At 37.2% G+C, this 11,641-nt stretch overlaps 1 protein-coding gene across 1 annotated transcript; it reads right to left on the reverse strand.

Moving 5' to 3' along the window:
• Nucleotides 1-10,149: 10,149 nt before the first annotated feature.
• LOC122050872 (UDP-glycosyltransferase 83A1-like) lies at nucleotides 10,150-11,141 on the reverse strand. The gene is made up of 2 exons (XM_042611741.1): nucleotides 10,667-11,141; nucleotides 10,150-10,601 (listed from the first exon to the last, which is right to left on the reverse strand). The coding sequence occupies exons 1-2, from the start codon at nucleotides 11,139-11,141 to the stop codon at nucleotides 10,150-10,152; spliced, it is 927 nt and encodes a 308-aa protein (XP_042467675.1).
• Between the last annotated feature and the right edge of the window lie 500 nt (nucleotides 11,142-11,641).

Raw genomic sequence — 11,641 nt, forward strand, 5'->3', positions numbered from 1 at the left:
CGCCAATGAAGAAGGAAAAATAAGATGCCCATGTAATACTTGTTTGAATCATCTGTATAAACCACTGCGCTTAGTAGAGATACACCTAATAAAATATGGGATACAACAGTCATACAAAGTGTGGGATTACCATGGTGAGCAATATGAACATCCACCAATAGAGCATGAAGTTTTATCTGATAATGATGCCCAAAATGAAATGGTAGATGTTATGGCTGATTTGACTGGACCAGTGAAGATAGGAGAATCTAATGAGCCTGTTCGACATCAAGATTTCCAAACTGAGAAATTTGATGATATGATGAAGGAGATTGAGAAAGAATTGTATCCGGGATGTGTAAATTTCTCAGCTCTTAATTTCTTGGTAAAATTTATGAATGTGAAAGTGCTAAACAAATGGAGTAACAAATCTTTTGATATGTTAAGTTATTGAAGCAGACATTTCCTCAAGCAATATTACCTGGCTCACACTATGAGGCAAAGAGAAAGTTAAGTGAACTAGGATTGGGGTACGAGTCAATCCATGTATGTGAACATGATTGTGTTCTTTATTGGAAAGAGAATGTTGGGCTTCTGAATTGTCCTGTATGTGGCGTGAGTAGATGGGTTGACAAAAATACAAAAGGTAAAAAAATACCAAAAAAAAGTGATGCAATACTTTCCCCTAACTCCTAGATTAAAGCGTTTGTATAGTTCTAGGCACACTGCAAGAGATATGAGATGGCATGATGCTGAACGGTTAAAAGATGATGGTGTTTTAAGGCACCCCGCGGATGGTTCTGCTTGGAAGATGTTTGATGAGAAATTTCCAACATTTGCCATTGATCCTAGAAATGTGCGTCTTGATTTGGCAACAGATGGTTTTAATCCATTTGGTAGCATGAGCACGACTTACAGCATGTGGCCTATTATGGTTGTTCCATATAATATGCCACCTTGGAAGTGTATGAAGTCTGAAAACATGATGTTGCTTTTATTAATACCTGGACCAACATCACCTGGAAAAGACATGGATGTTTTCCTTCAGCCACTAATTGAAGAGTTAAAAAAATTATGGGAAGGCGTGAATACTCGAGATGCAGTGACTAATGATACTTTCTTAATGCGTGCAGCAGTTTTATGGACCATTAATGATTATCCTGCATATGCTTTAATGTCTGGATAGAGTACAAAAGGGTATAAAGCATGTCCAACTTGTAACGAAGACACTCCTTCAAAAGGCATAAGGAGTAAGATAGCTTACATTGGGTATAGACGTTTTCTTCCTTTAAATGATCCAATGAAGCGAAGCAAACAATTTGATGGTAAGGTGGAACCAAGATCTCCTCCTAGAGAATTAACTGCTGAAGATATATTAGCTCAATTAGAACATGTGCATGTTGGTCTTCCTGGAAAGCATAAGCAATATGGAGGTATAAAGCGCAAACGTTCAGTTATCGAGCTTAACTGGTCGAAAAAAAAGCATATTTTCTAGCTTGAATACTGGAAACACTTACCTCTTCGACATAACTTGGATGTAATACATATCGAGAAGAATGTATGTGATAGTGTTCTTGGCACCTTGTTGAACATAGAAGGAAAATCAAAAGACACAGAAAAGGCAAGACTAGATCTTCAAGACATGGGGATTAGGAAAGAATTGCATCTCTACAAAGATGGAAATAAATGGAAGAAGCCATCAGCAACATATATGTTAAGTGCTGAAGAGAGACGTTTATTTTGTCAATTTATCAAATCGGTGAAGTTTCCGGAGGGTTTTGCTGCCAACATATCAAAAAATGTCAATGAGACCACTTGTAAAATTTTGGGACTTAAGTCTCATGGCTGTTATGTTTTGCTCCAACGTTTATTACCTACAGGAATCATGCCATACTTGAAGAAACAAGTGGGTGAAACTATCATTGAGTTGTGTAATTTCTTCCAACAAATATGTGTCAAGACTTTGAATGTCAGTGATCTTAAATTGTTGAAGACAAATGTTGTGCTTATTTTATGCAAGTTGGAAAGAATATTCCCTCCAGCGTTCTTTGATATTATGGTTCACTTGATTGTTCATTTACCACAAGAGGCAATAATGGGTGGTCCTGTACATTTTAGATGGATGTATTGCATTGAGCGAGCTATGGGTATTTACAAACAATATGTTAATAATCGAGCACGTCCAGAGGGATCAATTGCTGAAGCTTACATTGTTAATGAGGCTTTAACCTTTTGCTCGATGTATTTTTGAGATATTGAAACTCGATATAATCGCCCAGAAAGAAATGATGATAGGGTGAACACATGCCCTTCCCGAGTTATTTCTATATTCAAGCATGTTGGTCGACCCTTGGGCAAGAAAGAGGTCAAAGTTCTTGAACCTTCTTTACGGAGTAAGGCAGAGTGGTATGTGCTAAATAATTGTCAAGAAGTTGAAAAGTACCTTGAGTAAGTCATCTATAACTCGTTCAATTATTTCATTTGCCTAAATTCATATTATTTACTAATAATATTATTTTAAATATCATGTAGCTAATAATAATATTTTAAAATGTAGGGAGCATCGAAATGATCTACTAGCTAGGGGAGTGCGGAATGTGGAACAACAACAAGAAATTGAATTTCCAATGTGGTTCAGGGATAAGGTAAGTAAAAAACATGTTCAAGTCAATATAATAAATTGTTCAATCCTAAATAAAAATAGGTTGCATTTGAATTGAATAATTTCAAATCAAATTAAATCTCTGCATCGTACTTTTCTAAACATTTTTTAGGTTAATGAAATGCGAGCAATGGGGTCATGTGAAGCCACAGATGAATTGTATGCATTAGCTAATAAATCCAATTTCAGTGTGTACTCATACTCTGGTGCTATTATCAATGGCGTTAAGTTTCTTGTGGAACAACGAGATGTGAGACGAACCACACAAAATAGCGGTATTCTTGTACCTGGTGTAGGAGGGCAAAACTTTTATGGTGTTCTTCAAGAAGTTATAGAGTTGTGTTATTTAAAAGATTGCATAGTGTTAATATTCAAGTGCAAATGGTTTGACACTGATCCTAGGAAAAGAAGAATTCAAGTGGACAATATATTCACAAGCATCTAGGGGCAGAATGGTACAAGAATGATCCATTTATACTTGCATCGCAGGCGAAATTAGTGTATTACTTGAATGACAACAAGAATGGCTCAATGTGGAAATTGGTTCAAGCTTATACTCCACGGATTTTGTGGGACTATCCAAATATTGAAGTTGAAAATGATGTTGACACAACTAGTATTGATGCTCACATAGTGCAAGAAATTAATTCACGATCATTGCAATTGGTGGTAGAATTACCTGAGTTTGAGAATGTCAGCTTCCATCGTGATGATATCGAACCGACAGAGATTATAAATATCGATCATTTGTTGCACAATATAGGTGATTTTGTAGTTGATGATGACGATTTTGAGGATGACACAATAGAAGAAGATGATTGTGGTATTGAAATTGATGATGATGATAGTATTGAAAATGAGACTAATGATGCAACATCAGAAAAGAAATATATTTATTCATATTAATGTTGGTTTATCTATTCTTTATGTTTTGCCCATTTATTCCATGATTTATGATGTCATTCATTTATTCATGTTATTATTTTTTTCTTTTTATATACAGGATGTCTAATTTGAATGCTAGTGGTTCTAGTACTGGAGATGGTGGATCAAGAGAGGATGAAGGCAGACAAACAACATGGAGAGGGCAATCTTGTAGTAAAGTTCTTGAGAAGGCATTGACAAAGTGAAAAAATGAAAAATTGGAGGTTGAGTTTGAAGAGTATACAGGGGGTAGTGTTGGAGAAACTGTAAAATGGTTTAATAACTTAATAGCTCAAATTGTTCGAGATACAATATCTCCTCGTATTACAGCTTGGGACGATGTGGCTTTGGTTGAAAAACAACTCATTTTTTATCGTCTTGATGTAAGTTTGGAAAACTATGTTATGCTATTTTAATTATATAATAATAATAATAATAATAATAATAATAATAATAATAATAATAACCTAAGTATTAATGAATTTTTTTTTTAAGAACAAATTTATATATCCAAAGACGAGCTTGGTGAAGGCAGAGGTGGAGAGACTTGCCATGAGAGCAATTCGAGAACGAAGGTGTAAGATGAGGAGGCACTGGAAGCAGCTCGATGGGTTGCAAAATAAGGATGTGCCAAAGAGGAAACCGTATAAGGGAGTAAGCCAAGATGATTGGAATTTTCTTTGTGATTATTTTGGAAAAAAGAACAAATGGTTAGTAATAATGAGATTAGTTGATAAATATTTTAGTATTACTGAAACTAATATTCTTCTTTATTTTTTCAGGAACAATCTGAGAAGAATACGAATAATCGATTTTGTAGGCCACTTGAGGACGCTCATGGATCGAAGTCTTTGGTCCAACACTATCATGCTGCTGTAAGTTTTATTTAAAAATAATATTTATTTTTAAATTTATATGATAGTAATGCTTTTATTTTTAAGGCTGATCCTGTGACGGTAGAGCTTCCAAGCATGATTGACACTTTTGAGTAATTGTTTCAGAAAGAAGGACAATGGAAGAATGATTGGGCTGAATAAAAATATGTAAGTGTATTTTATTATTTTTGTTGTAGGAGAGCGATGGTAATTATTTTTTTCCCACTTGATGTATTCATGTCTTGGAATTGATTTTGGTTTTTGATGGATTGAATTAGTTTTACTAGATTCTAGTTTTGATAGATTGAATATATCTCTCAACAATTTTGCTGGCATGGATTATTGAATGTTGATTACATCTTTTTGGCATGTGTCAAATATGTATTATTGTTTTACTGCACACATCTCATACTTTATGTTTGACATTATTCTTTACCATGTCTTGTAAGTTGTAACATTCTTATGGCTTTTCGTGGACACCAAGGATACAACTCAATGGTTTCAATATTTTCTTCTCGTAGAGCCTGAGGGACTTTATCTACCTTATCTGAATATAACTATATCTTACTCACCTAGAAAGTCAGTATTCATATGTTTTGCTCTTTATTTGATTTTTCTTTTTTAGCGTTGGGTGTTAACTTTGGTAGGTTATGCTATTCATTAACATTTTTTGAGTGACTCGGATTTTGAGGTGTCATTCTGATTATTTGCTGTATCAAATATCTTAACCTTGGTTTAAATGTCTTTGTATAATGTTTAGGTATTCATTAGTTGTATTTGCCTTAGGTGGCATTCACATTATATCTAATTAATTTTCATACTAAAATTTTATTTCCTTTTTAGGCTGAAATGATGGAAATTCGATCTACTCAACTAAAAGGTGAAGTTCCTGTCTCTACTGTCGATAATGTGCGTCATCCTAAAGATATTGATATCATGACACAAGTCTTAGGCTCACGGTCTCGTTACATCAAGGGTTTAGGTCCATTACCTAAATTATCTATAGCAGGTGGTCCTAGGGCCACAAACATCAGCTCAAAGCATAATGATGATGGTGAAAAAATTACGGCTATACAATATAATAGGAAATAGAGTTCAATGACGTAAAAAAATTCATACAGCCGATCCCATCTAATAGAAAAAGACTTTATTGTTATTGTATTGAACACAACAACAATTAACATGCAATATTGAAATAATAAAAGATGCATCACTTTATATTTATATTTTGGTTGGAAGAACAAATAAGCTCATCACTTTATATCAGTCGCCTCGACAATCATCAATCTTATTGCAAGCACGTTTGTAAGGGTTGACCGGGCTGCCTTCGTGGCAGTTCAAGTAGGAGGGGTCTCGACGAGAGCAAGGTGTTTGATCGCCTCTGCTAATAGGCCCGTAGCCGATGCCTTCAGCTGGATGTGCAGATCAAGAAAGGATGTGCATCAGTGCATGCATGGCGTAAACATTAGCTAACAATATATATTTATATACAATCAAATATCTTGAGATAGCTAGACATATTCAATGACAAATGTGTACGTATGTTGCATGCAGTACCAGATTTGACCAGCACAAGGGAAGAGGAGAGAAGAAAGGCGACGAAGAGAAGGAGGAGAAAGCTGTGCTGCTTGGAAGCCATTTGGATCGCCAAGGTTTTTTTATTTAATTTGTGCCTTGACGTCGATGATGATTGGTCATATTTATAATCTGCAGGTGCGGGAGGAAATCTTTAAACGCAATGAACGCGCCAACAGACGGGCAATTAATTCGGTTCCCAATTTGGATTTTCATTTTTTTGAATTAAATTTTAATAAAAGAACATTAAGCCTGGCTATTTTTTTAATAATAAAAAATATATATATAATTAATCCACCTATTATATATAACTATACAAATGCAAAATGATATGGCGAATGATTTTTATATGTTCACGAAGGATTCTAAATTTTATCCTATCTGATGTGATTATAATTGACTACCAAAATAATTTTAAAATTTCCAAAAAATATTTTAAAGTATGTATGATCTCTCTTTTTTATGTTCAGGAAGGATTCCAAATTTTATCCCTTCTTTTTCCTCTTAAGTAAATATGTATCTCTCTTTTTTACTAATGTTTTACTCTCAAAAAATATCCTTTTTCTCTCTCAGTGATAATATTTCTTCCTCGTTTCTTTTCCATAAATAATAGGGAATAAGGGTTCCTTATCCCTTAGAGGCAAAATAGTATACTATTTTTTTAAAAAAAATCAAATTATTTTTTTTCTATTTTTATTACATAAATAAAAAATGATCATTTTTAATAATCCTGTCCGAGAGTCGAGGCGCTGGACGCTAGGGACGTGGCGCTCCGGTTGACTGTACGTGGACCTTCTATTGGTTGAGCTTGCAATCACAAACCATCAGTGACGAGCCAGGGAGGGGTTCCCCGGCATTGGCCCTCCGATGTTCAAGTCAGATCATCGACGGCAAGAAAGCGAAGTAAAGGAGCGGAGCAAGAGAGGTAGCGTAACAGTATCTATAGTAGAACTTACTTACCTTCGTCGAAGCTTGAGGCCCTTTATATAGGGCCCCGGAGGCGCGCGTGCACGCTTCTCAAAGCTTACTCTGAAAAGACGTGTTAGTAAAGTGTCCTTGACACTATACCTCAACGACCCGAGTATATCTCTGAAAAGACAGTGAAAGCTTTCGCCGTAGGATCTTCTGTCTGACCATGCCGTCCACCACGCCGCCTGTCGGTGGCACTGGTTCTCAGAAGGATATCACCACCTGCTCCTTTTGTCTGTTACTTGGCTGAACGGAAGAGCCGCTCGGCCGATCCTCACCTATTCGGACGGCTTCTCTCCTGGGGACTATGCTCCCTAGGGTCGAGCGGGCTGGCCGCTCGACCAACCTTCCATTGTCCCAACTCCCTTGTCATGTCGACCGGGCAGTCATGCCTGCATGTTGTCCTCTCGGTTGTGTCTCCGATGTAAGTCTGAGCAGGCCATCCACTGGGTGTATGCTTTGCCACCATTTTTGTTTTCTGGGCGCCGGAAGCTCGGTGCTCTGCCGAGCTGTGATGATGTTGCGTCAGATACCCCTCAGTCCGATTGGGCGAGTGTGCCATCCGATCGGACAATGACTCGAGATTACTGACCGCCTTGACTTTGACCTCCATCGTGGCAATGAGCCTCTACGGGGCGGGCCTCACCTTACCACCGGATCAATCAGCACTTTATACTAGAATCGAGTATATTTTCTCTTAAATTGAGTATAATTCTTTTTCCAGATGGAAATTATACTAAATTTTTTTAAATGGTACTCAATTAGATGAAAAATTTACTAGATTTTCTTTAAATGATGCTGCATTTAGATATAAATAGTTTAAAACAAATATAATTCCTATTGAATTCAGTACTTTAAATTAAAATCGAGTATATTTTCTATTAACTTGAGCATGCTTTTTTTCTACTTAATATAATTTCTCTTAAATTCAGCATCATTTAAAGAAAATTTAGTATATTTTCATCCAATTGAGTACTATTTAAAAAAAATTTAGTATATTTTTCATTTAATTGAGATGGAAAAAAAATCATGGTCAATTTGATAGAAAATATACTAGATTCTAATTTATTATACTAAAATTAAGAAAAATTATATTCATATTTAGATTTTTTATACTTAAAAATATCAATGTATGACAGATGTTTTGTATGTGTTAGGCCCAATTCCATCCGACACAGGTGTGTGGCCATATTGCAAGGCAAAATTGTGGGATATGCTGCAGGCCAAGATGATACCCAGGAGTGCTTGCATCAAGCTGTGCGCTTACGATGACAGCATCGAGTGTTTTGTATGTCTCAATGGGCACATGTTAGGTGCATGCACTCTGCTGCCACTATCTGACTCTGAGGAGGCATCAGATATTGACTGATGCTTAAAATTGAGTAAAATTTTGTTTGAGGTTAGTTCTCTTGATCTTTTCTGTTTGATCCCTCCATGGTGATTTTAGCTGAATAAATTAACAAAATCCCTATAACTTGCTGTTTTTTAGTGGTGTGTTTTCCTTGTCTAATCGCTTGAGTAAGCAAGCAGAAGGATAACCCATGGATTTCCTCCCATTTTATCCCGTCACAATAAGTGAAATCATGCTAAAGTTTGTTTGGATGAATCTAATTTGCTATATGTTAATTCAAATTACTGTAATTAGATCAGATATCTGTTTAATTGAGTTGTATTGCTCAAAATGATCATTTGCAAAATCCAACAGCAATTGTAGCTCAATTGCATTTTTTACATTTCTAGAATCGCATGAATCTATTCTAATGAGTTTATAGCAAAATGGCATGTTGGTTGGCATTTGAAGGCTGTTAACCACATGCCATGAAATGGTTGCATGCTCTCTTTCCAGATCTTTCTGTTCAATCACTGTTTAGCATGACAAAGATCTGCAGTTTTTTTGCAGAACAGGAAAGAGGATCGATACAAAACTTGTTCTCATTTTAGAAGCTGTGTCAACTGATAGCTGTCCTCTTATTCTAGTTCAAGTCTCTCTATTTGTGCACAGAATTTCAGTGGTGAGAAGGCACAGAAAATTGCTCAAGAGCTGTCTTATAACGCCAGAGAACAAAGCTTCCTCAAAGAACAAGTAAAAAAGTCGCATCATGAGGAACTAGTTGAGTACTGATCCGAAGAGTCTTGTATATTTTCTGCTTCAAAATTGAAGACCAAAACTGTAGGTATACTTTTGCCAAGGCAGTTTGTGTAAGTATTTATCGTAAAATAGCATAAATCATCAAACTCAACCACAATTAACATGCATTATAATAATAAAAAATATAATAATAAAAATAATCTCTAGTTGATTTTAATTAATTGATATTTATAATTGATATTTATTATATTTGACATACAATCGTATGAATTAAATAAAAAAAATACTATTTCCAAATCTATTATATTACTATGTTTATAATTATTATGATTATGTGCTTTATTTAATCTTTCCATTATTTTGGACAATTTGTATAAATAAACCTATTAATTTTAGTAATAAAATTATCAAAAAAATTTATATTATTTATTTCTATTATAAATCTTTCTATTATGATTATATATCTTATTTAATTTTTCTATTATAAATCTATTAATTTTAATAATAAAATTATCAAAAAAAATTTATATTATTTCTCTTCTCAACATACATCACTTTATATTTTGGTTGGAAGAACAAATAAGCTCATCACTTTATATCAGCCGCCTCGACAATCTTGAATCTGAGAGCAAGCACGTTTGTAAGGGTTGGCCGGTCTGCTTTCGTGGCAGTTGAAGTAGGAGGTGCTTCGACGAGAGCAAGGTGTTTGATCGCCTCTGCGAAGAGCCCTGTAGCTGATATCTTCAGCAGGAGTGGCCGAGGTGACAATGAGCAACAGGAGAAAGATGGACAAGGAGAAAAACGAAACAGATGTTTGCTTCGATTTCTCCATATTGTCCCACACAGAATGTGAGAAAGAGCATTATTTTCGAACAACTTGGTCAAATTTAGATTAAGGATTCGCCGCCTTGATAGTGTCGATGAACCTCTTGAGATTGTGGAATGAAGCCCCTCCTTGGTCAGTATTCCTTTGAGCTTTCTCCTTCAACGACGACGCTCTTGCACTCATCTCCGCATCCCCCAGCAGCGCTTCCACCTTGGATTTGAGCTGCTCACGCTTGAATATCCCACTTTCGTCAGGTGTCAAGCTCAGACCCACCTTCCAATGGTCGCAAATGTAGCTCTGGTTCATAAACTGGTCTGCGAAGTATGGCCAGCAAAGGAAGAGCTGCCACGTAGACGACAGAACCCGGCGGGTGCTCGTCGAGCCACGACAGGCAGGCTGCGTCCTCCGGCCAGAAGTAACCCACGGCCCGGCTCGGCCGGAGGCCGGTGGGCAGTGGCCCGATGGGGAGAATCTTTAGGGCGTAGGAGAAGGTCGGCTCTTCGAGCTCTTTGAAGGAATTGCAGATGATGAAATCCACGACGTCAAGGACTCTGATGTTGTTGAGGAAGTAGTTGAAGACTGTTTCTCTGCTTCTTTCGTCTCCGAGTATGTTCCACATCAAGTGGGCAGCGTCGATGAATGGCATTCCGGGACCGAGCTGGAACGTCTCATGTTCTGGGATGGGCGCACCTGTGAAGATTGCTGTTAGTAATTTTGCAAGATCAAAAACTGTCAGGATGTGTTTTCGTATGTTCTTGATCGATCACCATGTTCATCAAGGACGCCTCTAGAAATCAACTCTGTTATGCTCATGATCGCGGCCAGCATCAGGGCAGCCGCTAGCCAGAATGCGGCAGATCTGAGACCCTTCTTCCGGCCAACCTCGAGAGCCCATCCCATGCCCTCATCCACCAACATGCAAGTCATCGGCTCCCTCGTCTCGTTGCTCTTCTCGATTAGTTCCTCAAAGCGCCGAGGCATGGTGTTTTGGAGTGCTTCCGTTTGCCTCACCAGATCGTTCCGATCATCCCCCTCCCCTAATCCATCAGGAACCGAGACTAGAGCGAGCTGAGGCACGGTTCTCTCTGCTGACAACGCGACAATGATGCACTTGTGGTTGAATTCAGTGTTGACGAAGGTGACCTTGAAGCCATGATCCACCAAGCAGTGGCAGAGCTCCATGAGGGAAATGACATGGCCTTGAGCAGGGAAAGGCATGGCAAGAACATGTGGCAAGCCCATGCTGGTTAAATGTCTCCTCGTCGTTGTGCAAATTCCACACTCAGGATGAACTAGTGGCTAGTGTATATGGTGTTACCATAATGAGATCTATGAGTCAAATCGTCGTTAGTAGCCGGGTTCCTTCCCTCTCCTATGCACTATTCATTATCCAGACTAGTAGCTCCTGTGATTTACCTCCTTTGCGTTGACCTAGAAACAGGTTGACGGAAATGATAGAAACGAATGAATCGTCTTTTGTCACAATTCGCTGATAAAGGAACACACAAACAAAAACAAAAAAAAAGTTTTCTGTAGAAAAGAAAAATAAAAGGTAGAAAACGTTTGGTTTGTAATTTTTTTTATTTTCTACCTCTTATTTTCTATTTTTATTTTTGTATTTTCGAATATAATTTTTAGAAAACAGACCATGCTTTTGGTAGAGGGGGAGGAGCGGCTGGACCCTAGCGGTCGCGGTCACGGTCGCAGATGTTGCGACGCTACAAGATTAGGGACCGCGTGCG

Source organism: Zingiber officinale, chromosome 3A (genome assembly GCF_018446385.1).
Source record: "Zingiber officinale cultivar Zhangliang chromosome 3A, Zo_v1.1, whole genome shotgun sequence".
In the NCBI taxonomy this organism is placed as follows: Eukaryota; Viridiplantae; Streptophyta; class Magnoliopsida; order Zingiberales; family Zingiberaceae; genus Zingiber; species Zingiber officinale.

Excerpts from the sequence above, each read along its gene's own strand:
- LOC122050872 (XM_042611741.1), bottom strand. The coding sequence starts at position 11,141 with ATGGGCTTGCCACATGTTCTTGCCATGCCTTTCCCTGCTCAAGGCCAT. Across the intron at positions 10,602-10,666 it reads AGGCGTCCTTGATGAACATG|CAATCTTCACAGGTGCGCCC; the intron begins GTGATCGATCAA and ends AATTACTAACAG.